Source organism: Anopheles bellator, chromosome 2 (genome assembly GCF_943735745.2).
Source record: "Anopheles bellator chromosome 2, idAnoBellAS_SP24_06.2, whole genome shotgun sequence".
NCBI lineage: Eukaryota > Metazoa > Arthropoda > Insecta > Diptera > Culicidae > Anopheles > Anopheles bellator.
Genome location: NC_071286.1, coordinates 64159059 through 64184321, shown reverse-complemented (window position 1 = coordinate 64184321; position 25263 = coordinate 64159059). Strand labels below are relative to the sequence as shown.

Sequence of the window (25263 nt, the reverse complement as noted above, 5' to 3'; positions counted from 1 at the left end):
ATACTGGCATGATGCAACCCTAAGTAATAGAATGACAGCTCAACGTACACTGAGTGAGGTTGTCAAATCGTTATTTGAAATCAATCAATTTTGGCCCCGAACTAATGAAGAGCGATGGAGGCGCATGGTGCTTGGTAGAAAAGGCGTGCCTGAAAGGTGTTTTCGGTTTCTCAATATTTCAAATTCATTTCCCCAATAATTCAAATATGGGTTTTTTCGCCAATTCGCAATTTACATAAGAAATCCTATGGAAAAAAACAACCCCGGAATCGTATGAAACGGGGTCGGGAAAATTCCATCTATCATCGGATTTGAGAGCGGTCGGTTGGGCGGCCGGAAACGCCTAGAACAGACACAGGCCCGCACAGGCCACACACACAGGTACGTGCGTTAATTGTCTTTCTTTCTCTTTTCCTATTTGCCATCCTCACCGGAAGACTACTCGGGCTTCGCTGTGGTGGTGCTACGTTCGCAACAGCTGGCGGATGTTTGTCGTCGGTGGCTTGCTGAAGCTGGCCGGTGACCTGTGCGCCCTCGTCGGGCCACTGTGCATTTCCAATATCGTCGATTACATAGCGACGCAGCAGCGACCCCCGGGCGATCCCGTCCTGGCCGCCGCAGCAGCAGCAATGTCAGCATCCCTAATTTTGGCCAATGATACGGCACCTATGTTGACGGCGGGCGTCGTCGACAAATCGAATCAATCACCCGCGACAGGTGACGGCGGTGGTCGCGGTGCTGACATCGGAGGCCAACCGGAGATCCCGGTGTCGTGGTCGGCGCTCTTGGCGAACGGCTGGATCATATGCTGCCTGGTGCTGGTCGCGGCCATCGCGCAGGGAACGCTCTCGCAGGCCAGCACCCACCTGATGGACGCGGAGGGCATCCGGTTGAAAAATGCACTCCAGGGGCTGGTGTACCGGAAGACGCTGCTACTCAGCTCGAGCTGCTTCCACGCCGGGACCGCCAGCAGCACCAGTGCGAACCCACAACAAAGCGACAAACCGCGGCAGAGTGCAAGCCACGGACCGCCCAGTCGGACCGCGGATGCCAAAGGACCTCCCACCGGCGAGCGGGTGGCACTGGAGGAAGTGGAAGTGCAGCACCCGACACGATGCGCAAACAGCCGAAATCCGAAACACACGCAGACCGGTCCCGATGCCAGTCACCACCAGCAGCAGGACCGGGAAGTGTCGCGCGCGAAAGGACCCCCACGGTCAGCGGATCACGATGGGCCGGAAATTGCAACCTCAGTGGTGAGCTGTCCCGGAAACGCATCACAACCGCCACCGGCCGAATGCAACGGGACGACGGGGACGCGTCAGCAACAGTCGGCCGGCAGCATCACCGACACCGGGACCGTCACGAACCTGATGTCGGACGATGCGTTCAACGTGATGGCGTTCGTGAAGATGGTGCACTACGTGTGGGCCATCCCGCTGAAGGTGAGTTTTTCGCGGGGCGGCCGGTGCCCGATCGGCTCCCGATCTATGCTGCGGAAGCGCATCAGCAGCAGCTGCAAAATGCTTGTCTACATTTGGGCGTTTGCGTTGCGGATTTCCACGCCAAACCGGTTATGCTCGTATGCTGCATCCGCTCGGACCTAGCGTGGGAGCTCGTTTTGGGCTCGTGTTTATTTTGTTTGCAACTTTGATAGCACGATCAGTTGAGAGCGCCGATGCATGGACCCTAGCTCGTGGCTCAGTCAACAGTTGGTAAATGTTTAACAATTTGAATACGTTTTTCTGTTTTCGATGAACATACGCGGGCTATGAAAATGACCCCATTTTGGGAACAAAAACTATACTACTAAAGAGTGTCTCTGTCCAAAATTGGTCAAACAAAAAATATTTGTAAATCAGTCAAACATTTGGTTAAGAATCAAGTAATGTTTCTTTGGAAAGCTTATTTTATACAGAATATGTAAAAAAAAATCGTCCTAAGGCCTCGTCCTAAAAACCTCCGTCTTAAGGAATGCGAATTGCTGGATCTTTCGTTTTAATCCTTTTATCAAATCCACTCCATGGCCTTTTTCCCATATTTACAAGATACTAACTGCATCCAAAACAGAAAAGAACCTTTGTACTTTGTTAGGAAAAGCGAAAGACGTTTATTTAGACACTCTCGGAGATGGTTTTCCTGGTTGATGGTTCCGATCGTGATGTAAATGTCACTTTTTAAACTATACGAACAGATAGCCTGCCATACGAGATATTTCATTCCGAATTCCGATACATTCAACAATTTCGCTACCTTGGCGCACGAGTAATTCGTATTTTCACGCTGACTGTGCGAAACTTTGAGACGATGTTCTTCTTATTTCGACGCCGTTTCCACAAATGAAGGGCAAATGTCAAAATCGAATAATATACATGATACTACACTAAAACATCTTCAAAATGATAGGTGACAAGATTTTTTGATACACTATGAAAAATTATGCGTCAAATTGAAGTTGACCAATTTTGAACAACCCTTTACTATAACTTTGCTCCAACTTGCGTTCTACTGAAATTGTTTAAAAAAACATTTCAAACAAATCTTCTACGGGTAACATCCATTTAGCGTCACAAACGAGCTCCAATTGAATAGAGTACAGTAACAAGCATCGAAACTTTCGCTAACGCTTGCCCCATTCTCGAATGTTTTAAACTCTTCCCGTTCCCGACACTTGGCGAGGATGAGCTTTAAATTGCCCCTTTTGTTATGCTTGCTCCATGATGCACCATTCGGTTAAGCGGGCAATTTTATTAATGCGCTCCAACCGGGCGCATCGGTTCCAGTGACCGTCAGCTGGCTCAGCTGTGATAACAGAGCGATCAGCGAATGCGTAAACTGCACTCCACTTCGAGCTGGCCGTTGATTATATTCAATTACGTCGATTGCGTGCGATTTTTATGCCACGTTTTCCGCCACGTTTGTTTGCGAAGAGCTGGTGACGGTTGACCCGTGGCGTGAGGATTTTGGCTTCTCAGCGATAAATTTTCTTCGCTCCCGAGTTCGAGCAAACCCGAAGTTCCCGAACTGCGTTGCGTTAATGTTTTTATGCTGAAAAATGTTTGCGCACCAGGTGGTAGAATGGTTTAAATTGCTTTCGAAAGTAACATAATCATCGGTCAACAAGCGACTGTGAACGTTCCAAGTAACATTCCCAGTGCCGTCTGCTCAAATTTTGCTCCAACGTATCTCTTCTTTCACTTCAAACCAAACGGCACAACTTCGTTGACCATTCACACTATCATAAGTAAATGGTACATTCAAGACATTTTTTTATCGCCTATCGCCACAAACGGTCGTAGTTTTGATATTGGAATTTAGGCAGACAGTATCCTTTGTTCACAAATCAGTGTCATGTTAGTAGTTTGCAGAATCTTCTCCCTGCCGGGTGCAGTGTAGAAGCGAAAACTTCTGTCGGAAACTTTGGCGACCGGATAACTGCCGGGTCTGCCGAAAAGGATTCGTCTTCCGGGTGGCTGCCTCATCAAGTTTTGTCATGGATCGCACTACGCGGGGCATCACGAAACAGTGAGGAAAATTGGCTAAACGTGCGCATTAAGCAATCGGGAAAAGTGTTGGCAGACGGACCGAGTTGGCAGCCCATCCTCTTCCCTTGGTTCGTTTTGGTTCGAAAGTGATTCGTGGCATCCGAGGGCCGGTGCCACTCTATTACGGGGTTAGTCGGAAAATGGTCTTCTCCCGCTGGAGGAAGTTTTCCAATGAATGTTTTACCGCTGACGATGACCGGTGCCCGTAACGGTGGCGTAATGGCATTTAGGGTGCCCATTAACGTTTTGGGTCGGGACCAGTTTAAGGACATTTGGCTCAGGTAAGCCCCTCCTTCCCAGTGAAGCGGCCGGTGAATGTCGGTGTAATAATTTGAAGATGTTTGCCCCAGCGGTCGGGGCTGCCTGCTTCAGTCGAATACATCATAAAGAAAATAGCTCTAATGATGTTGCTGCTGCTGCTGCTGATGATGATGATGATGGGTTTGGGAAATTATTTACTGGTAGTAGGAAAAAATACCAATTTTCCATTTTTTTCTGCTTTCCTCTAACACGCAACCTGATCTCGTAGCAAAAAGACAATTTGGAGCAAAAATCGAAGCAAGCGGCGTTGGAAACCCCGAAACAGTTTCGAAAGTCAATTACTTCGGCTTGTCATGTTTAATAACGATGTTTATCTCGTCACTGACTGAATTTCAAATCGAGTCGACTGGCCGGAATTTTAAGTCGCCGGAGGATTTCAAGTGAGCGGCCCCACAAAAGGTGTAAAGCTGTTCGTTGACTTTAAATGTTTCACACACTTTCCGGGTCCAGGTCAAGGAGAATGGCGTCTTTTATGCAGTCATTATGAGGGCTTGTCTTGCCAACTGGTTGGTCTCCTTGGTTGCTCCGCTAGTGGCCTAATTCCAAATGATGGGCTGGTTGCCACCTACCAGGAAGGGTGGCAAAAAGTGTGATAATTTGAAATTACAAATTAGTTGCCGTCATTCGAGCGCGGCGTACTGCGCCAACTTTGGCCCGGCCGAAAGTGGGCCATCCACAGGGCGACGGTGACTGCGGCGATGATGCCGAAAGTGTTCCCGATTGCTCCCGCTTTGTGGCGAAGGTAACAAAAAACCTCATTTTCGCGCGCGCGGGGAAGATATCCGGCAGTTGGTAATTTCGGTCAACGGCAGGAGGCGAACCAAAATGACCAACTTTCTCCAGGTGGCCTCCGACCGGCGAGAGAAAACGTTAAGTACTTAATCCTGGTTATGGTTGCGGGCTCTCTATTGTGTGCCCTGTTTCGAGATATCAAGCCCGGAGCACTGGTGAAGACACTGGTCGCCAAGGACACATTTGCACAAAGTGGCAGGGCGTCGGAACTAGTTTTTAGCGCACCGGACAGGACATTTTCCGTCGGAGTAACATTAATTCGATCGCGATGATGATGCAGTTGCCAAAGTCACTTCGTGGCCGCATCATCGCAAGGGCTGCATCAGTAAGAGAAGTTCTTACAGCCCCATGAGAAACGCTCTCCACAAGCCACTTGCGGGCGTCCGGGAAGACGGTTCAAGTATCCAGGTAACGAAAAGGAATCATTTTCAATTCATTACCTAGGGACTACGGCGGGCGGGCTGCGTTCTTCGCTGCGAGACTGTAAGAAGTCATGATTTATTTTAACCATTTACTCTCCCGGCAAGGTAGTGGCCGAGTGGCGCTTTCGTTAAAATTTAATTACTGCAATTCCAGATCGGCTTCGTGATGTACCTTCTCTATCGGCAGCTGGGGATTAGCACCGTAATTGGATCGGTCGTTTGTATCGTCACGATGACACCGCTGCAGATACTGATCGGCAAGCTGATGGCGGCCAACGCGAAGCAAGCGTCCGTAAGTATGCTTGGCCGAGTGCCTAGACTCCTTGACGAAAGCCAAACCACCGTCGACTCCACCGTCAGTTTTTGAGTATTTGTAATGGAGAAGTATTAATTAAAAGTTCGTGGCGATCGATGATCGAATTTGCTCTTCGAAGCTCCACCTCGGCGCGTAGGTTCAAGGTGCTCGGAGCACTTCAGGAAGAGAAAAAGTTGTAGCCCGAGCACAAGATTGATGTTGGTTTTTACGTCTACATACGGCAATTTAGAGTTTTATAACGAAGGGTCGAGGTCCTGTTTGTTTCACTTCATCTCTTTGGCAGGGTTCTGTATCTTTCGCTGCGATCCCTCGTTTCTTTCGACGATTGACAAAGACGCCGGGTTCGCGGCACGTTTAGTGAAAAAACCTAGGAACCAATGAAAGGCGAACAGCTTTACGCTGAATGGCGCTCCTGGGAAGCGTTCGCTTTTCACTCGAGATACAATTTTCCACGGCCCGCCGGAACGGGCTTAACGGGAATGTGTCTTCCAGTTGATAGCGCCGGGGCCGGGGTTTCGCTGTAAAAGTCCGCAAAGGTGTACCTACGTTCCGGGGGACGCCATATCGGAGCATGCAATCAGCATGGAAATCAGCATTAACGACGGAGTCGACGCTGGGGTGCACTTTCATTGAATATTTTTCCGGCCGGCAATGGTCGCTGGCGTAGGTTCTGATTTTTCTCCCCCCTCGATTCTGCTTCTCTCTCTCTCTCTCTCTCTGTGTCCTCCCCTCGGCCACGCAGGAATGCACCGACGAGCGGTTGCGGCGCATCAACGAGGTACTGTTGGGGATAAAATTAATTAAACTGAACGCATGGGAGGGCGTATTCAGAGATAAAATTTCCCTGGCCCGCCGGCAGGAGCTGCGGCATCTGGACCTCGACTCGATCTACTGGACATTAATGAGTAAGTATGCTGCTCTCTATGGGTGTGCCCGAGACCGTTTGGGATTGGATGTGTTTTATCAGCGATCGGTCGACGGGACCCCCGAGAACACCGGCTGGGTGTCTTTTATAATGAAAATCAGCATTAGGTGCCACCGCCCTGGTCCTGAGAGGAGCGGCCCTTGTGGCCCGCCGAGAGCAAAGGGGAATCTTTGACGTCGTATCTCGGCACGGGTTTTTTGCTCCGCTGGAATGGACGAGCAAAAAGGCTTACGTTCCGTCGTCCGGTTCGAGACCGGTAAAGACAATCTTTTTCGCCATTTGAAATGGGGACGATTTTTGATAGCGCATCGTTTTCTACGTCCGGGACTCGCTTCTGTTCGTCACTTTCTATTTTCTTTCGGTCTCACTTGTTCCGGTCCTGTGTTTCATTAGCAAAATCCTGGGTGATAGATTTTCAACCTGTGTTTGCTCGTCCGCTGGTGGTGGAATGTTGCTTTTCTAGTTAAATTATGTATGGAGCCTTGACATAGCTCTTGGGTGCAGGATTTCACAGGACTGGCAAGTAAATAATGAACTTGTTTTACATAGAACTGGGCGTGTGGATGGCGCTGGAGTGGCACGTTCCGCAGCCGGGAATCACAGGAGCGCACACAGTTTTCCGACACGCTGCAGCACTGACCCCAAATCGGACCGTCAGGCTGTCTTCCGGTTGACGTTGACGCATGAAATCTTGACGCATAACCGCACTGCTGACTTCTTTGTGGTGCTGGACCCAGCTGCCTTCCAAGATGCTGGGCCGGGATGTTGGCTCGTTGAGCAATTTCGCAGAAAGTACAGGGAATTTCCAACTATTCCTCTGCGAGGCAACAAAGTGGCGAAGTAGATCTGCACTCGAGAGCAGCGCAGGACCAACCCGCCTCGCTTCACTGCGCTCGAGGTGTAAGTGGCAGGAACGGCGACCGTAGCCTAGAATTGCCAAAAACACAAAAAAACTTTATAATATTTCCGTACCATTTAATTTAGGGTAGAAAGAGTAACTGCAGGATTTCAACTTTTTGGTATCCGATTTTTTCTCGCACCCCGCCTTAGTGCTGCTGACTCACGTTTCCTCGGTGCTGATCACGATCGTGACGATCGCCGTGTTTCTGGGGCTGGAACACAATCCGATCGAGCTGACGGCGGGCCGCCTTTTCGCTTCGTTGGCGCTCTTCAACCAGCTCACGGTGCCGCTGTTCATATTCCCCATCACGATTCCGGTCACCCTGTCGGCAGTCGTAAGCACGGCCCGGCTGGAAGCGTTCCTTGGCCAGCCGGAAGTGGAGCGTGGCTCCCTGGAGGGCATCCGTACGATGGCACGGATTCTGAGCCGAAGCAACGCGTCGCTCGACCTGGACGAAACCGACGGAGAGGCCGGTTCCGAGACGGAACCGTTGCGTGGCCGGACCGCACCGGAAGCGGTCGCCGATCCTGGGACAAATCGAGAGGAAGCGGTTAACGTGGCCGATAACGTGGAATCACCACAGTCGCCAGTGGAGTCCGGCCGTTCGCTCAGTCAGCACTCGTCGGTGTCCAGCTCGTCCCGGTCGACGCGCTCGAATCCGTGCGAGGACGCGGAACCGGTGGCGCGACGGAGTGGCCGGTGTCGGCCCGCCAAGTTCAAGAAAACGGTAGCCAGCCCGCGGGTGAAGCTGAAGAAGGGCAGCCAGCTGTCGGTGAGCGCCCGGCTGGAAAAGTGTCGCCAGAAGCAGAAACATCTCGCCCGGGAGATGCGGTTCGGGCTGCCGGACGATGCGGCCGTCTTCCTGCAGGACGCCCGGTTCCGGTGGTCGGACGCGAAGAGCGGCTGCACGTCCCTGCACGTCGAGCAGCTCACCGTGCCGAAAGGTGAGTCCGCTAGAGGAACCGTCCACCGGAAGTGTTTAATGTGCTCCATCTGTTCCGAATGTTCCGCGCGCAGGCAAACTGACCGTCATTGTTGGGCGCAGTGGCAGTGGAAAATCGTCGCTGCTGGCGGCGCTGCTCAAGGAAATAAATCATCTTTCCGGTGAGCTGATCTGGAACAAGTAAGTGAGACACCTTCCGCCGTGTGAAGCCTTTCGGCGGCGCCCGCCCATAATTCAACAGAATCATTCACCCAAATTCCCAATCGCACTGATTAGGAGCGGTTCGTTGCGTCCGATTAGCCGCCCACATGCGAACCGACTTCGAAACCGGTTAGGAGGGAAAAGTTTTCGCCTCACGGAACCCTTCACCAGTGGATGGATCCGCCTCCAGCACGGGAATCGTAAACAAACGGGAAATTTCGTCAAACTTCACCGATCCGATTGGAATCGAAAAGTCGCTTCTGAAGAGCACACAAGATATGACTTTCGTCCCTTTTGATTTACCGGGAAGAGTAAACAGTGAAACTCACTTATTCACTCCAGTACAGTTTGTGAGCATTTTTGAGTTTCCAATTTTTGAATTATTTGTCCCACCGGGGGGTCTCCATTATCGATTGTCACTCCGTAGTATTCGGATAAGTGGGCAGTTCAATGTGCTGCTCGAACTTTAAAGTGAATGTTCCAGTGTACAATGTCGACGACCTTTCGGGCTGGGTGCCGAAATGTCAATCAATGTTGCGATAATCCGCCGGGATCCGTTTTTATTCTCGTCCCGTTGTAACAACCGATCAGCCGATGATTAATAGCTTCACCCTGCCTTCACCGCAAAAGAAAACCCAACCCTCAATTGTGATCCGTTCAAAAATTGATGATCGTTGAACGGTTCAACCGCCCTTAGGCTGGTGTTTGATGATGGAGGGCTTTATTGGGATTAAGGCATTTTCGGTTCAATTTAGTTTGAACGCCGGCAGTCAAGAACGACTCAATGTCAACGCTGCGTGTCGTGCTGTGTGCAATAAATTAAGCAGATTGCGATCGGGAAAGAAAATGTTGGAGTTTAACTGAGTTAATTCCACGGCTTGGTGGAAAACCGCACCACAATAGCGCAGGAACTATAATCCTACCAACGAAACCGGCTTTCGGTCTCAGTTCAGGATTCTGTTTGTCAAGTCACCAATTCCAACTGGGGCGCCTCAGGGGTCCACAAGCGGGCGCCGGTGCCAGGGATCGTAAGGTCACAGGAATTAGGACGCTTTCCCGGGGACGTGATTCGCGAACAGACACCGACGCGCCCCGGACATGGGCATAAATAAAAGTGAAACTAATAAATTTTCCGGAAAAATCAATTCAAACGATTTGCAACCCCATCCGGGCCGACCATGGGAAGCAAAAGGCTTGGCAAACATAAATAACGGTGCGCGTGGGCCATCCACCGGTGGGTCCGGTGGCGTTTTAAAGTATTTATTTCACGACCATTTTATGTTGCGATTTATGTCGTCGTGTTTGCGGAGGAGCATTAAGAGCGTTTCTGGCTCGTTTTTTTTTTTTTTTCGTGGCTCTTGCTCGCTCCGCAATGCGTTTCCCGGGGCAAAAAAACATTCTCCTCTGATGTTGAAACTTTCGGGCATGGTGAAGTTTTGGGGCCTTGTAGTTTGTTAAAGTTTCTCTTTGCCCGCACGAGGGTCAACATTAAGGCAAATACACCGCCGTGAAAGTACTCATCAGGTAAACCAGGTGCGGTAAAAAACCACCAAAATGAACGGGTCTCCCTTAGATAGTGACCTGGTTAAGTAAAGCAAACCGAAAGTTGTGTGAAATTTACCGGAGAAGGTTGAGCATTGCTGCAGTTTCGTTGCAAAAAGCTGCAGTAAACTGCTGCACGGTGCATCATGAATATAAAAAGATTTTCCAAATTGACAACGTAGCTCAAAGGAAATGTAAAATAACAGCTCCCCGACGGCACTGGCGAAGAAAATAGAGGGACCTATGGAATTGACAGTCTAATTAATTGGAACTTCCGCAACGTTCCTAATGAAACTTTATTAACGGTACAGCACAACACTATGTTCTTGCCGTTCTCTGGCCGTTGCTGTGTGGGCTTTAGTTGAAATTGTGCAGCACACTGTGGAGTTCATTCGATACTCCTTCCGGTACTGGAAACTATTTTTATGCACTCTACAAAAATCAAAGACCGTTCACTAACCGTCCGAGCGAAGTATCACTTCCGAGAAAACTGTCCGCAAATCTGTTATGCCGCGCTGTGTTCGATAGGTCCTTTTGACTCCTTCTCACTGTGCACTGTGCGCAGCAAAGTCGGCCGAGTGAAGTGTCACGCTGTCATCGCTGCAAACTAAAAACAATTGCGAAAATAAAATGGTTCCAATCAAAGCAAGCGTAAAATGGCGACCGAGCGAGCTATCACCGAGTTCAGTCACTCTTCGTCGACAGTAAACACAGCAATAAACAACGGTGCATAAAAGGTGCACAAAGAAACATGTGTGAGCGGCAAGGTAAAGAACAATCACTGATTCCGGCCGAGCAATAGTGTGGTGCTGGAGCCTTCGACCGCGCGTATCGAATCGCCCCCGGGGGATGAAAACGGTCGTTAATCGAATCGCTCCCCAGGAGTGTAGCTTTCACGCCGGTTCGCTGGGGTAGGAGACTGTGGAGAACGCGGGTACTAGGAACCGGCTAGTACGACATAGTCGGTGAGTTCCCCGCGGGCTAACGAAATTGTTTGTGAACGTAATTCGATTTTTTTCTATTCTTTCCACACTGGCCAACAATGAACGGGGGGGTGCTCCCGGGTGGAGTGATCGAAGTGGAAGCGAAACGGTTTCGGAAATGACCGTCGCACCGTGCGGTTAGCGAATTTATGCCACCACCGCTCTCGGTGGGTCCTTTTGGCTCGGGGCAGTGTCGCGATCCTAGCTGGCAACCAGTTCATATCGACTGTCAGCACGGACTGTCCCAGCTTGGGGAGCTTCCGGCACAGCGGAAGGAATTAAATTGAAACGGCAATATGTTTCTGTTTTTGTAGGTCTGCTGTGGCCCAGATATGGTCCCAAGATGTTATTCTGTTTATATCCTTGCACTTCTTAGTATATTAAGTGTAGTGGATGGGTAGTGTACTTTCTAACGGCAATTGGTCTTGGGCGAATCTAATCTAATTCTACATTAATTTAAGTTTACAATCCTTGCTCATTTTTGATAGCATTCCGTCATCAAATACCAATAATAGCTACTTCGGGGCTCGGCCCAAGCAATTAATAAGTCATCTCGCTCGCCTCGTGCTGCCTCTTGTATCCGGTGCTTTTGCCAGCTTGCGTTGAGCGCCATTTAGCACCGGCCCCATCATTGATTACTTGATCGTTTACGCTGCGATGCTCGCTGTTCCCAGGTACTCGACGATTGCATACGTGCCGCAGAAACCGTGGCTGCAGAATGCCACCATCCGGGAGAACGTCCTGTTCGGCGAGAGCTACCGGCCGAAGCGGTACGAGCGTGTCCTGCGCGCCTGTGCCCTGCAGCCCGACCTCGACCTGATGCCGGCCGGTGACGGGACGGCAATTGGCGAGCGTGGCCTCAAGCTGTCCGGCGGTCAGCGCCAGCGGATTGCCATCGCCCGGGCCCTCTACTCGTCGGCGAATGCGGTCATTTTGGTGAGGCACTTCTGATTCGATTTCGGTCTGTGGCACTTTCGACTTTCCGCCGTTTGCGCGCAATTCAGTTTAGAGTTTGATTTTGTTCCCCATTTTTTTTTGTCGTCAAATATGATTGAAAGTATCGAGTTCCATAACGTATAGCACTGATTCATTCATTTTATTGTGGCTTCGAATTTATTGGTATCATTCACAGTAACATATTTGGAGAACTTTTCCATATCGCGTTTTATTTAGTGGTTCAATTTTTTCGAATGGACTCTAACATTCCTTTTCAAATTCTGTGACTTCACTCGGCCCCTCACACACTGATCTAACGTCGTCCTTTTTTGTTTCCCTCGCTCCACGGTTCGGTGAATCAATCTGCTTCGCTGGCAATCAATTCAATCCCACCCATGGAACTTTCCACCCCAAAAAAAACAAGGACGATCCACTGTCCGCGCTGGACAACGAGGTTGCGATGTACGTGTTCGAGCACGGCATCCACCGGATGCTGACGCGCCAGAAACGCACCGCAGTGCTGGTCACGCAGAAGCTCCAGCTGGTGCACCGGGCGGACAATGTAAGTGGCAGTGGCAGGGGCGGTCGGGCGGAAAGCCTGAAAAAAAGTAAGACAATAAAACACACTCACATAAACGCAATCATCGGCCAGATCGTGGTGCTGGACGGGGGCGCCATCAGTGCAACAGGTTCGCCGACGGAAATCGAGAACAATTATCCGCACATCCTCCGGGAGTGGAACGCAATTATCGCCAAGGAGCAGCAGCAGCGCTCGAACGAAGCAACGGCGAGGTAATTACGGCCACTATTTGCTACACCGTGACAGGCAGCTCCTCGCACTGGCGCCTACCCCTTGCGAAAAGTGCATTCGGAGAGGAAGCTTGCCTTGCCGCCCACCAGCGTGTGGCCCTGTCGGCGGGTGGTTTATGCTCGCGCCCCTTTCGCTGATGATTGTTTGTTTGTCTTCCACGCCGTTGGGACATCATCCTCGGGCAGCCCTGGCCGGACGGCTCGCGAACGGTGGAAGCTGTTCAAGAACGTTTCGCGCATCAGCTTCCAGCGCAACCATCCGCCGGAGGAGAACGACTTCATGGAGGTAAGCGTCGGGGGCCCCGTGAGCCATTTCGTTCGAAACTGTCGCCAATTTTTTCGTTATTCAAATGAGGAGCCACATAATGAGGGGCTCTACTTTCGGGATGATCATTTTCTCTTAACGTTATTTTTATGATCATTGTCGACCGTGGGACCGTAACGTTTGTCCGTGCGGTTCATCCTGACTCGTGGTGAGGCGAAACTTTCTTCCCGAACACCAAACTTGGACTTGGATATTGCTTCGAAAATGATGGTTCAGTGTTTTGGGGAATGATAATTTGGTTCACTCACGGTCCGCTGAGTCACCGGTGCACCATCTGGAAGGATTTCCCGTGCCGGCAGTCGATTCGTTTCGACCCGAGATGAATGCGGGCTGCTAACCAGTGTGGCGATTGTAGCGAATTTATTCGCTCAACCAAACACCGGAGCCGGAGATAAAGTGCCCATGGGAACTGGGCGCGTGGTGCAAAGAGTTTGCCCAGAGTTTCCGGTGGCCCCCAACAACAACGTTTGCTTTTCTCAGTGGCACAAAACTTTCTCCACCTCCGAGCGAGCGGTGGCCAGCCGTCTGTCTGATTGACCTTCTTCATTTCCGATTGGTCGGCTGGCCGTTGTAATCTCCACGGTCGACATGCGAGCCTGATTCGCTTCGGAGAGTCCAGAAAGTTTGTTATCCCGAGCCCGAGAAAAGAGGTTGCTGCCACAAAGTTGGAAACCACAACAAGTGAAGGTGCCGCAAGGAAGATCCTGTTCCGGTGGAGCCGTGATTTCCCGGTGAGCAGGTAACAGGTTCGTGGCCGTCTGTCAGAGACCAGTAACTGGACATTCCACCGTGTTGAAGTCTGGATGTTGGAGGGTCAGAAGCGAAGCGAAGAGTATTATTGGACAGCATCGACAACCTTCGGAGCAGCAGATATTAAAACACCATTTCGTTTCCGTCGCAGCGCACACTCTACAATCCACGGGCGGCGACAACCCGGTCCCCGTTTGGATCGCAATTTTCGGCCCACGACTTCCCGCTGCCGATCGAAGAGTGCCACGAACCGAACGTAGCCCTCCGGAGACACTTCTCGAGCCGCCTGCGTATGGAACTGTCACCGTCAGGCGACTTACGGCGCGAAACAGTTGGCTGTGGTCCGGCTGACCGGCATCAGGGTGTGTTTCGGACGCACTCGTTACAGGCGGGCACCACCGGTGCGGCCGATAGCAGACCGCAGGACCCGGACCAGAAGCCCAAGGCCGTGCGTCACATATCGTTCCCGATCACCGGAGTCCCGCTTCATCCGGGCGGCTCGCGGTATGCGGATGTTTCGGGTGCGCACAGGTATGGAAGGAACGCACCCGGAACTCACGCTCCGGGCGGCATTCTTTCATGTCCGAACCGATTCCCCTACTCTCGTTCCAGAGCCGCCGAAGGCACCGGAAACGTCGGAGCTGACCCCGACGTTCGACGGGAAGATAGTTGCGAAGATTTGAAGCGAAGCGTAGCCATCGGGTTTCGCATTCCGGAATTTTTGCGGCGATTCTCGTTCCGAGGCCGCCGCTTCTCGAACCCGACCGAGCTGGGCACGGTCGACGGGGGCACCCGGGGCCGGAAAGGATCACGGAAGACCAGTTCGTTAAAGTTTGTGCGAAAGTCCGGCCCCCTCCGGGCAGAGGTTAAGCGGAGGTCCTTAATGGTCCATTTCTTTTGGTGGCGGACGCTGCTTTCGTTGCAGGAACGTTCCCGGGGAGCGACACCGGTCCATCAAGCGATTGCTGTCGACGATTTCGCGGCGCAGTGAGGACACCGAGGAGTCATCGGTCGGTAGGTGAACTGGACCAGGGGAGCCGAGGGCAGTAGAATCAACCCAGTGGTGTGTGAGGTACCAGCGACTGGGGAATTGCATCCTGCATTGTGCCGTTGAGTTGAAGGCGCGTTCACTCAGCGTGACAATGAACGAGGCCAATTTGATAAATAGTCAATCATCGAGAAAATCCTCATCGACTACAGACGGCTCCGGTTCCGGCTTCGGCTGCTGACGCACCCTCGTTCTTAAGGCTCTAATTTCTCAACCAATTTATTCCATTTGACAGCGTCACTCCTTTCTGCTTTTTCCCGACCGCAAAACACGGATCCAGTGGCTGGGCACAGTGCATTCGCGTGACTACGGCCCACTTACCAGCACCGCAAGGGAACTTGCCACTTGGCAGAAGGATTTTATCGATTATGCATTCCGCGCGCGCTATGCAGCGAGCGATCAGTTTGAAGCTGCCGTTCCGGTTCCGTTTTCGGAACGGAACTGCAACGGCACCGGATTAGTGGGTTCCCACTAACCCCACCACTCCCCCGCTCGAGTGTCCCGAACGTGCACTGCTAACGCTCCGTAATCGGATTGGGCGATGTACCGGATTTTGCTTCCGTCGACGTCGGCGGCGGTGGCAAAAAAAATGACGGAAAATCAAAACTAGCTTCTTGGCCCGCTGGCATGTCGCTGGCGCTGGCAGTTACTCTCGATCGAACCGGCAGACAGAAAGAGAGGGAGAGAGAGAGAGGGAGAGCGAGAGATAGAGAGAAGGAGAGTGCAGTCTGCACATAATTGTGCAATATGTCGACGGTTTCCGGTTATTGTGGGCCGTCAGACGATGGCGCTGCCGCTGGCTGCCTATAAATGCCGTGGCGTCCTAAATCTAGAATGTCACCAAATGTCGGAAATAGTGGGAAATTTCATTTTTTTGCCATCGTATAAACCCAAAAAAGTTTGCAGGAATGGCAAGACAACACAATGCCAAACATAACATTGTAGCTCAGAATTAGATATTAATTCAATGTACATTTAACTGTCAGTTAGTGTAAACTCACATTTGAATGGAAGCATAAGAATGGTACCTCTAAATCATGTCATTTAGAACACATGGGCTGAAAAGTCCCGGGCCTAAGATAGAAAATGCGTTCATTAACATTATCACCTTCATGAGCCAACCAATGATTCCAGCACCGTTCTAATATTTTAATACCATTTTTGTACAAAGATTTATCTTTTGCCATAAATACGGCCCGGTCCGTTCCTCTAAGATTAAAAAAAAAAAAAAATTTATCTTTTGCCACGAAATAGACCTCAGTTTTAGTGATAACCTCTTCTGTCGAGCGAAATTGTTTACCAGTGAGCTTTTTTATTGAGATTTGCGTATAGCCAGTAGTTGCTGGGAGCCAGATCTGGCAAATACGGTGCATGTGGGACCAATTCGAAATTCAATTTATGTAGTTTGGCCATTGTTTTGATTGACTTTTTTGCTGCTACTTCTTTGATTGAAGTAATGGATTCATGTGTACATCCTTGTAAACATGGCCAAAAACTGCTCAGAATCATCAACACGTTACGATTAGCAAACGCGGTAACCACTTTGAACAGTGCTTTCTTATAGTCAAATGTTCATGCAATAGCCAATTCCAATATTCCTTTGATATTTTACAATGTCAGCTAACTCATGCAACTTCACTTTTCGATCATTCAAATCGATTTTGTGCATTTTTTAAATGTTTTCCAAATCAACTTGAATTTAGGCCCGTGACTTTTCACCCCATGTACCAGCCGAAGCTTTTCACCTTCTTTTTTTTTAAATAACCTCCATTGGTAACTCCAAAGTAACTCCATCCTGAACGCGGCTCAACATTCCGATGGCAATGTCCCGCACGTTTGTACGAACTTCCAATCGAATCCTGTAATCCGTGTGCCTTTTTGTTCCGTTCCCACCAGACTGCGGCGAAGGCGAGGTCTCGAACCGGTTGATCTACGACGACGAGCGCAAGTATGGCCGCATCCCGACGCGCACCTACTGGCTGTACCTGCGTTCGTGCGGCCTCAAGACGGTGGCCACGTTCTTCCTGAGCGCCCTCGCCCAACAGGCACTGAAGGTGTACACCGACTTCTGGCTCCAGGAGTGGACCGAACGGGCACCTCGGACACCGGCGGGTGCCACCGGAACCAATACCTCGGATACCGATCCTGCTGCTGCTGCTGCTGCTCCGTTGCCAGCGCAACCGATGGCGAGCGATGTAATTTAGATTTCAGATTTATTCATTCCTTTATCCCGCGTGCCCCGTTTTGGAATGTATCGAAGCGACCTTCCGGAAATTCCAGCGCCAGGGCGGGGATTCCGTTAGGTTTTTATCGAAGTTTTTTTCCTGCTCTTTTGCTCGGGTTCACCGCCGATGACTGCCAATTTACATAACGATTGCGGTCGGCCGGACGAACCGGGGCGAGGCTTATCGGCCTGCCGGCCTGCGGGAGTGCCAGGAATCGCCCTGATCAACATTCATTCCGTTCCATCCCCGCCCAGGTGCAGCATCACTTCCACATCTACGCGATCCTGTCGGCGGTGTGCATCGTGCTGGCCGCCATCTCGGTGCCGGCCGGGCAGCGGGCGGGCAGTAACGCCCGGCGGCGGCTGCACCGGGCCCTGATTGCATCGGTGCTGCAGAACTCGATCCATTTCTTCCAGTCGGTGCCGCTCGGCCGGATCATGAATCGGCTCAGCGTCGACGTGGCCGTCGTCGACAAGGTACGGCGCGGGGGGGTTGGGGGGACACTGACCGGCCAAGGATTCCCTGCGTAGATTTGGCAACGATTGCAAATTGATCCATAAATCAGCAGCCCGGTGTCCTTGCTCGTGGCGCTAGCTCGGACCTCCCCGGGGGGTGACCCACCGTAACTCACTCATTCACTCTCTCTCTCTCTTCTTCTCTCCGGTTGGATTACAGAAAATCGCAGCAACAAGTCAGAAGCTGCTACAGTTCATCCTGCTCTGCCTGTGCGCCGTGCTCATAAATAGTGTCGTGACGCCGTATTTCATCCTGTTAACAATCCCAATTTGCGGCATTTACTATGTAGTGCAAAAATTCTACCGCGCCTCGTCCAGGTAAGCCAGACCCCCCCACGGGGAGTGTGGAAAGGATATGCGTGAACTCAGAACCCCCCACCCCGCAGGGATCGGTTCTTGGTTTGAAAGTGGAAAATGTCCCTCGGCGCCGTTTGAACCCGAAGACACATGGGCTACTCGTAAGCAACTTTGTTCACAGGACCCCGAACGATTCCTTACAGTGGACGGGACGCCCAAAACAAATGGTGACTAATGTGATGCCAGTGCAACGGGGGGTCCCCTGGGACGGATCATTGGTTGGGGCCCGTCGGGCCAATCATATTCTTGCGCTAAGTGACTGATGAAGTACTACTTTTCGAGGATACCCTTTTATTTTGCCCTATGCTAATGCTCGGCGAGACACAGTTGTAGTTGTACCGTTCCCCGGTCGTCCAATCGTCCAACTGTTGTGGAGAAGTTAACCTTACCACAAGGATACTCGTTTGACTCGTTTGCATCGCCACCGGATCACCGGAGGCCCGTCCCGTCCCGTCAAGTGCGGGCGGGCGGGGAAACTTTGCCTTACCCGGTGACATCCAATTTATCGTACGTGAAGCATTTTCTTACGCTACGCTCCGCTCATTCTTAAGTCACTCCGGATGTTGCAACAATGCACCGCCACCGGTGCATTGTTGCGCCGTGTACATTGAAATGCATTCAAGAAACGAATCGGATACGGAGGAAAGTCGGTGGAAAGTCGGTGGAAAGTTTGCCGACGAACTTTGCCGTCTCCAGGACGTTGCCGTCCCCGGTGAGGGTACGGCAAAGTTCCGCGCTCGGCAAGGTGTATGCATATGCGGCAGTAATCTAATAACCGAAAGTACCGAACGAACGAACCGAGTGGCTGTGGGTTGATTCCGTTCCCGGGTCGGGAACGAAATCCCGCTCTCGGTGAGGTGAGTGCCGTTGATTTATAATTTTGTGGATAAAGCACTCGCCCCACACATCCCGACCAGGTCCCGGGAATGGTTGTTGGTGGTGGCTCCAAATTTGGCGGATGAAAACTTATTTAACTTTCACGGAAATTGATTACGTGGAACGAAGGCGGCACCACGGCATTGACAGCCAGCCACACGGCAGCGGTGCGTTAGTAACGCCACCGTATCGTGTACCTCTCTCGGTGGGGGGGTGAAGGTGTTCCGACATCTTCGGTGCCGGTTTACAGCTTTGTTTACCCCGACGCTGACATCCGGCCCGAGGATGATGAGAAGCGTCAGCCTCTAACGATCGGAGGCCGCTACAGGGGTTACTTGTCTATCGGAAGAACTACGTGAAACTTCTGGACAGCCGGCTGGACAGTTCCAGGCAACCCTTTGTTCCAGTTTTATGTCGGGCAGAGAGATAGAGAGAGAGAGCGAAAAGAAACCAGTGAGATGGTTAAAGTTTAATCCCACTGTCTGTGGCGGCCACCGTGACAGTAACGAGTCGTCCTGCGACGCTCCGGGGTCCTAACGAGCAACGGAATAAGGGTTGCTGACGCAGGCTCTCGGATTATCCGTGCTGTGGGTGCAGTCGACTTGCAGCACTCATCCAGCGTCCGGACAGCGTCCAGACGTAAGTGGTATCGTTAGGAGATCACCACATGTTACGGGACATGATCTATGGCAGGTCGGTTGTCGGCTCGGGAACACGTGTTCCCGAGTTCGCCCAAAGTCAACTTCGGACTGCCCTTCCCGGTCCGGGGTGCCCGATGGTTCTGGAAGTGGTTTCCAGTCCAGTCCCCCCCCCCAGATCAACGCCGTCCTTTGCATCAGACAGCGACACTGGTAAGACGACCCTGTGGACGGTCGGCGTGTGTCTGGGCGTTGTGGCGGAAGTTTCATTTTCCCAGAGGCCGAGAGATTCTTTCCCCAGTTCGTCGGACAGGGTCCGTCGGAGCTCTCCACCCGCTTACGTCAGCCCTGGACGGACCCCCCGGTTCTGTGAGAGATTTTCCCAGCTGCCAGTTCAAGAAGAGCACATGAAATCTCTGGTGAAAGTTTAATTATCAAAATAGGGACGTGCAGAGTGTAGTAACCCTCAGTGGAGGATTGCGTTGCATAACTCCGATGATACCACGGTCCTTCGGATGGTGCTGGTGAACCCTTGCTGAGTGTCCATTGCCATTGTGGGAGGTGTTCGTTTCCGTTCGGACCAAGTCAAAAGAACGCGGCTGGGTGCACTTTTCGGTAGTGGATTTCGGGGCTAGCGACGACACTGACTTCCTTAGAAGCCGAATCCTTCCACCGTTGGAAAAACCGGTGGTACACTGTCCCGGAACGGAACTCAACTGGTCCCGGCTGCTGGATTGGTCTGGGGACCAACGGGTTTTCTCGCATACGCCTTCCCACACGACGGGGCGGCACGGGGGTTCCTATCGCTCCGGATCAAAGGGATTCTGACCCACACAATCACACCCTCGGCAGGGAGCTACAGCGGATCGAGAGCATCACCTACTCGCCGGTCCTGGCGCACTTTGCCGAAACCATCGAGGGCGTGACGACGATCCGGGCGTTCGGGCAGGAGTCGCGCTTCATGGAGGTCCTGTTCCGGCGCATGGAAGCGAACAACGTGGCGCAGGTGGCGCTGAACTGTAGCAACCGCTGGCTGGGCATCGCGCTGGACTACCTCGGGGCCGTCATCGTGTTCGTCGCCATCCTGACGGCGCTTATCACGGCCAGCCTGCGCCCCACCTCGACCAGCTCGTCGCTGATCGGGCTGGCCATCAACTACGCGATGCTGGTGCCGATCTATCTGAACTGGGTGGTGAAGCTGTTCGCCGAGATGGAAATGTACGGCGGTGCGGTCGAGCGTATACAGTCCCTCATTGAACCCGGAGGATCGGAGCGGCGGCGGCTGAAACGGCCACCGCCAGTCGTCGGAGGGGTCACTGAGCCGCCGGGACACCGGGGGACCCAACCGGGGGATACGACGTGTAAGTTGAAGAACCGTACTCGATTTGTTGCATTGTTTTTAACCGTCTCCCCGGAACGCCACCGGAATTGATGTGGAAGCGTACCGACAATCAATCTCGGTGATTGGCCCCCCCTTGGAAGAATGAGTCCTGAAACACAGCCACAGTCACAGTTGGCCTTCCGAGACCCTGATCCAAGCACGAAACAGTCGGACGGACACGAACGGTTCAATCATTCAGTGGCAGAAGGCGAATGCACCGGGAGCCCGGATTGGAATCGAGCATATTGCATCCATTATGTAGCCACTTTACATACTGCGCTCCCTTCCGGAGGGTTTGCGATTGACAGAATTGGCGCAGCCGGTCGAGCGAGTGTCACGCAGCGACCCGGAAGCGGTGCGAAACATCACATCCCGAGCAAAAGGGGACATTCGAACGATGTTGGGAAACTCGAACCGACCGACCGACGCCGATTACCGACCGTTCTTTGTTCTCCTCCTTTCCGCTGCAGATAGAAGCGTCCCGATATCCTGGCCACTGAAGGGCGACATCGTGTACGAGGGCGTAACGCTGCGCTACGAAAATCAAAAGGAGAACATAATTACAAATTTGAGTCTAACCATCCCGGCCGGCCAACGGGTAAGTGAAAACTCCGTCCGATGGGGGTGAAAATCGAAGAGAATAAAAAACCGGAAGGGACAAAGAGAGAGAGAGAGAGAACAGGACAGAAAAAGTGGCCAGTCCAGTGGCCCACGGTCACTAAGCGAAGGACCGTGGTTCCGGTGGGTCGGTTCGGTTCCTTTCCGGGTGACCCCCCTCCGTGTAACGTTCTCGCCATCAACAACGTTGTACAATTAATTATTTAAACGACTACTTTTACATCGCCCTGCACCGGAGGCGAAGGACGCTTCGGTGGGTTGTTCCGGGTGGTCACAAAACTTATGGAACAGCGGTCTGCATGCACGGTGGCCGGTCTTCCGGTTCCGGTTTTCCTTTTCCCCGATTCACCGTGGCCGTTACGATAACCTAACGATGAAGGGGACAAAGTAGCACCAGACCGGGCACCGAATGCCAATATCCTGGGCGGATCCTGACCCGTTCGGTGTTCGCCTGGCACACTGGCTAATGGGTCAAGGAGGAGGAGGCCACCGTTCCGATTGGCGGCGACGGCATGACAAATGATCGAAATTAAATGCTACTTTACCACCGAAATGCATGCCCCTGTGGATGTTGACGTGGAAGCAATTGTTTTGGAATCTGTCCGATTGTTGTGTCGCTCATTTTTGTTTCTCTCTTTTGACTCCTCGGCAGCTCGGCATTTGTGGACGAACCGGAAGCGGGAAATCATCCCTGGCACTGGCCCTGTTCGGCGCGCTGGAAGTGACGGCCGGCCGTATCCTGATCGATGACGTTGACATTGTCGGGCTGCACACGGACGAGCTGCGGTCGCGGCTGTCGATCATCCCGCAGGAGGTGATGCTATTCGGGGGCAGCGTCCGGGAGAATCTGGACCCGCGGGGCCACTTTTCCGACCTCGAGCTGTGGAACTGTTTGGAGTTGGCCCAGCTGAAGGCCATCGTGAAGCAGCTGCCGAACGGGCTGGGTACGTACGGGTGAAGGGGGGGGGGGGGGGGGGGGGCACGCTCACGTAGTTCGCATTTATTCATCCCAAAGGCTGACTGAAGGCGAAGAAGGCGCTGATCGAAATTACATTTCGCTCAGCCACCGTTTGACAGGTCGACGGAGGGCTGGCGTAGTTGGCATTGAACTGATAAAGGGAACGGTCCAACGTTTAAGTGTTATTGTTCATAAACTAGCCATTTTTTGCTACCATCCCGTTACAAGGTTGACCCGAGGGTGTCCGCTAATTTCCTATTGAATTAAATTACTATTTCCTATTAAATTAAATTGTTCAAACTTTTTCCATGCGAAAGTGCATTAAGTGTAACAAAGTTGAAGCATCAAATGCCACTTTTATTCAATTTTTTTGAGCATCTGAATCATGTAAACTTCCCGAATTTTAAACACTTTTTAAAACTTCCCATACCTCACTGGAAACGGAATTTTATCAGCTTTCCAACGATGCATGTAGGAAAAAATATGTAGTTTAAAACAACAATAATTATACAGGGTGAGCAAATAAGCGTGCATTTTTTCATTTGCTTATAAATAAAAAATGGCTGAATATTTTTCGGTGCTTGAACTTTTATTTGAAAGGTAGATTCTTAACATTTGTGTATAAAATAAAATTATAGTTGCAGAAAATGGGGAAATATGAAAAATTAATTTCCAAAGGTGTAGGTCGTCAAACCATTCGTCAAAAGCACATTTCATTGAAAAACATTCAAATGAAAAAATGCACGCTAATTTGCCTACCCTGTAGTTTAAGATCCGCAAAGTGTCGCCAATAGGGCTGTTTGAAATTCGTACTCCACTTATAATGGAATAAGTTCTCCTCCTCTTGTCTATAATGCCAACACTTACTATATTGGAGAACTAGAGGTAACCTCATGGACCTTTTTGAATGTTCTAGTTTGCTTTGCAACACTAAAATATTCAAAACTCAGCGAAAACATTAATTTTGCACACCCATCGAACGGCATTGCACTGTGCATTGGAAGGCTTCTATAGCTCCTCAAAGTGGGGAAAAGAGATCGTAACGCTGTAAGATGTTACAAACGATGTTGCAAAGTGCTTGCAATAACTTCACTAAACAGCCCCCCACCAGCAAAAAGAAAAACCATTGCATTCCCTTATTGACAGTCAGTGGACAGTGCGCCCGGCGAACGGCAATTAATTCCATCTGCTTTGCATGCAATCTTCGCGCAGATACCGGCATATCCGAGGAGCGGCACTACTTCAGCAGCGGCCAGCGGCAACTGTTCTGCCTGGCCCGGGCGATCCTGCGCGGTTCCGTGTGCCTGGTGCTGGACGAGGCCACCTCCTCGCTGGACACCGACACCGAGCAGCTGGTTCTTCGGGCGGCCAAGAAGGCGTTCAAGGGCCGCACGGTCATCACGATAGCGGTAAGCCATGCACCGGCCTGGTCCTAGCGCCCGCTTCGGGAGCTTCGATTTAATTGCCATCACCTTCCTGTTTCCTTTGCCGCTTCGCCACTCTGTACAGCACCGGCTGCACTCGCTGTTCGATCACGACCGGGTGCTGGTGCTCGAGCAAGGCCGAATCGTGGAGGACGGATGTCCGCGGGTGTTGGCCAACACGGCCGGCAGTAAGTTTGGGGCGATGCTGAAGGCTGCCACCACCGAGGACCGCCAGCCACGCTCGATAGTGGAAGACGATGGCTGAAGAGGCAGCTGAGGAGGTGCTTCGATCGACCCGGAAGGGGGGTGCAATAATTGATGGTCTCAAGCTCATCGCTTCGGCATCGGGTGGCACTTAGTGACATAGAATAATGCGAAGGAGTAACTGTATCTAAGAAGGTGAAATAAAAGTACTAAAACAAGCAGCCCCGGAGTCTCTAGGGAGATGCTCCAGACCTGGTGGCAGGAAAACAGGACACACACTTTGACAGGTAATGGTATCGGAACCAGCTGGGGCCCGTCGGGTTCAGGTCACGATTTGTATCGAATCCGCGACTCCTCGTCTTTGTCGGACTGAAAGTCGATAACCAGTTTACATAGTGGCTCACCACAGAGAGGGAGATAGTTTTCTCTATCGAATTAAATAAATGAACCATCGCGCGATCCGACTTCATTCCGGTTTTTAAGGTTCGGAAGTAAAAAAAACACCGGAAGCTGCTCGGTGCAGTCTGTCCGTGACACGTGCCGTGCCGGAAGCGCACATCGGTTTCCCCCATGTGCTTAGCGATGCACCTAATGAAATATGCAACTCGACTGCTTCCCGAACCATATGAGGTCGTGGCCGGAAGTTGGCTCCCTCCGTGTGTGAGGCCAACTTGCTAACGCCCGGGCGCCTGGGAAGAGATTTTTGCACAGATTACCCCGTGCAGCCCGGTTTTACATACGCTGGCCCCGTTTTCTTGGGCGGCATCATGAATTATGAAGCATGCACGAACCCGAACCAGTGAATTGTGCGGTTCTTTTATTTCCTTCTCCTCGCGGCCAACCTTCCCTGCCCGGGGAAGCGTGTTCCGGAGTGCTTTCCTGTGGTCCAGTTCCGGCGATAGTCTCGGCTCGGCTGGGGCCACCGGAAGCCGCCTAAGCCGTTGATGCAGCTGGCTTGCTCAATAATAGATCCGTTGTCGTCGAGGTTTGAATTAATTTGCGAACGTGTTTAGTTGGCCCACGGAGATGGGATAAATTAGCGCTTGGTTCGGGTCGTAACTGCGCTCGTTAGCTTTTGTTTGCGAGCTGAAGCTGATTCTACGCCGTTTGGTGGCCGGTTTTTGGTTAGTGAGCATTTTATTTATTATATACTTAAAATGAAGTCAAGAATATGATAAAATACGACACAATATAATAAGAACAAAAATTCACAATGATCTAAGAAACGTTCGCTAATTATGTTTATATTTTTGAAGAATTTTAAGAAGGGTTTCGTAGATTAAGAACTACAAACATTTTCGCTCTAT

At 51.5% G+C, this 25263-nt stretch overlaps 1 protein-coding gene across 1 annotated transcript in view; it reads left to right on the top strand.

The window, feature by feature from the left end:
• Window positions 1–24051, top strand: part of LOC131207862 (ATP-binding cassette sub-family C member Sur) — a 37909-nt gene extending 13858 nt beyond the window's left edge. Inside the window, exons 5-24 of the mRNA XM_058200495.1 lie at window positions 438–1445; window positions 5235–5372; window positions 6139–6301; window positions 7372–8166; window positions 8240–8345; window positions 11566–11827; window positions 12252–12389; window positions 12480–12619; window positions 12824–12941; window positions 13864–14243; window positions 14325–14543; window positions 14638–14726; window positions 16657–16955; window positions 17240–17461; window positions 17661–17818; window positions 20224–20747; window positions 21223–21350; window positions 22023–22314; window positions 23541–23737; window positions 23838–24051. Of these exons, the coding sequence (XP_058056478.1) occupies window positions 438–1445; window positions 5235–5372; window positions 6139–6301; window positions 7372–8166; window positions 8240–8345; window positions 11566–11827; window positions 12252–12389; window positions 12480–12619; window positions 12824–12941; window positions 13864–14243; window positions 14325–14543; window positions 14638–14726; window positions 16657–16955; window positions 17240–17461; window positions 17661–17818; window positions 20224–20747; window positions 21223–21350; window positions 22023–22314; window positions 23541–23737; window positions 23838–24017 (5556 nt within the window). The 3' untranslated portion in view covers window positions 24018–24051. The remainder of the gene's footprint in view (window positions 1–437; window positions 1446–5234; window positions 5373–6138; window positions 6302–7371; window positions 8167–8239; window positions 8346–11565; window positions 11828–12251; window positions 12390–12479; window positions 12620–12823; window positions 12942–13863; window positions 14244–14324; window positions 14544–14637; window positions 14727–16656; window positions 16956–17239; window positions 17462–17660; window positions 17819–20223; window positions 20748–21222; window positions 21351–22022; window positions 22315–23540; window positions 23738–23837) is intronic.
• The last annotated feature ends 1212 nt before the right edge of the window (window positions 24052–25263 follow it).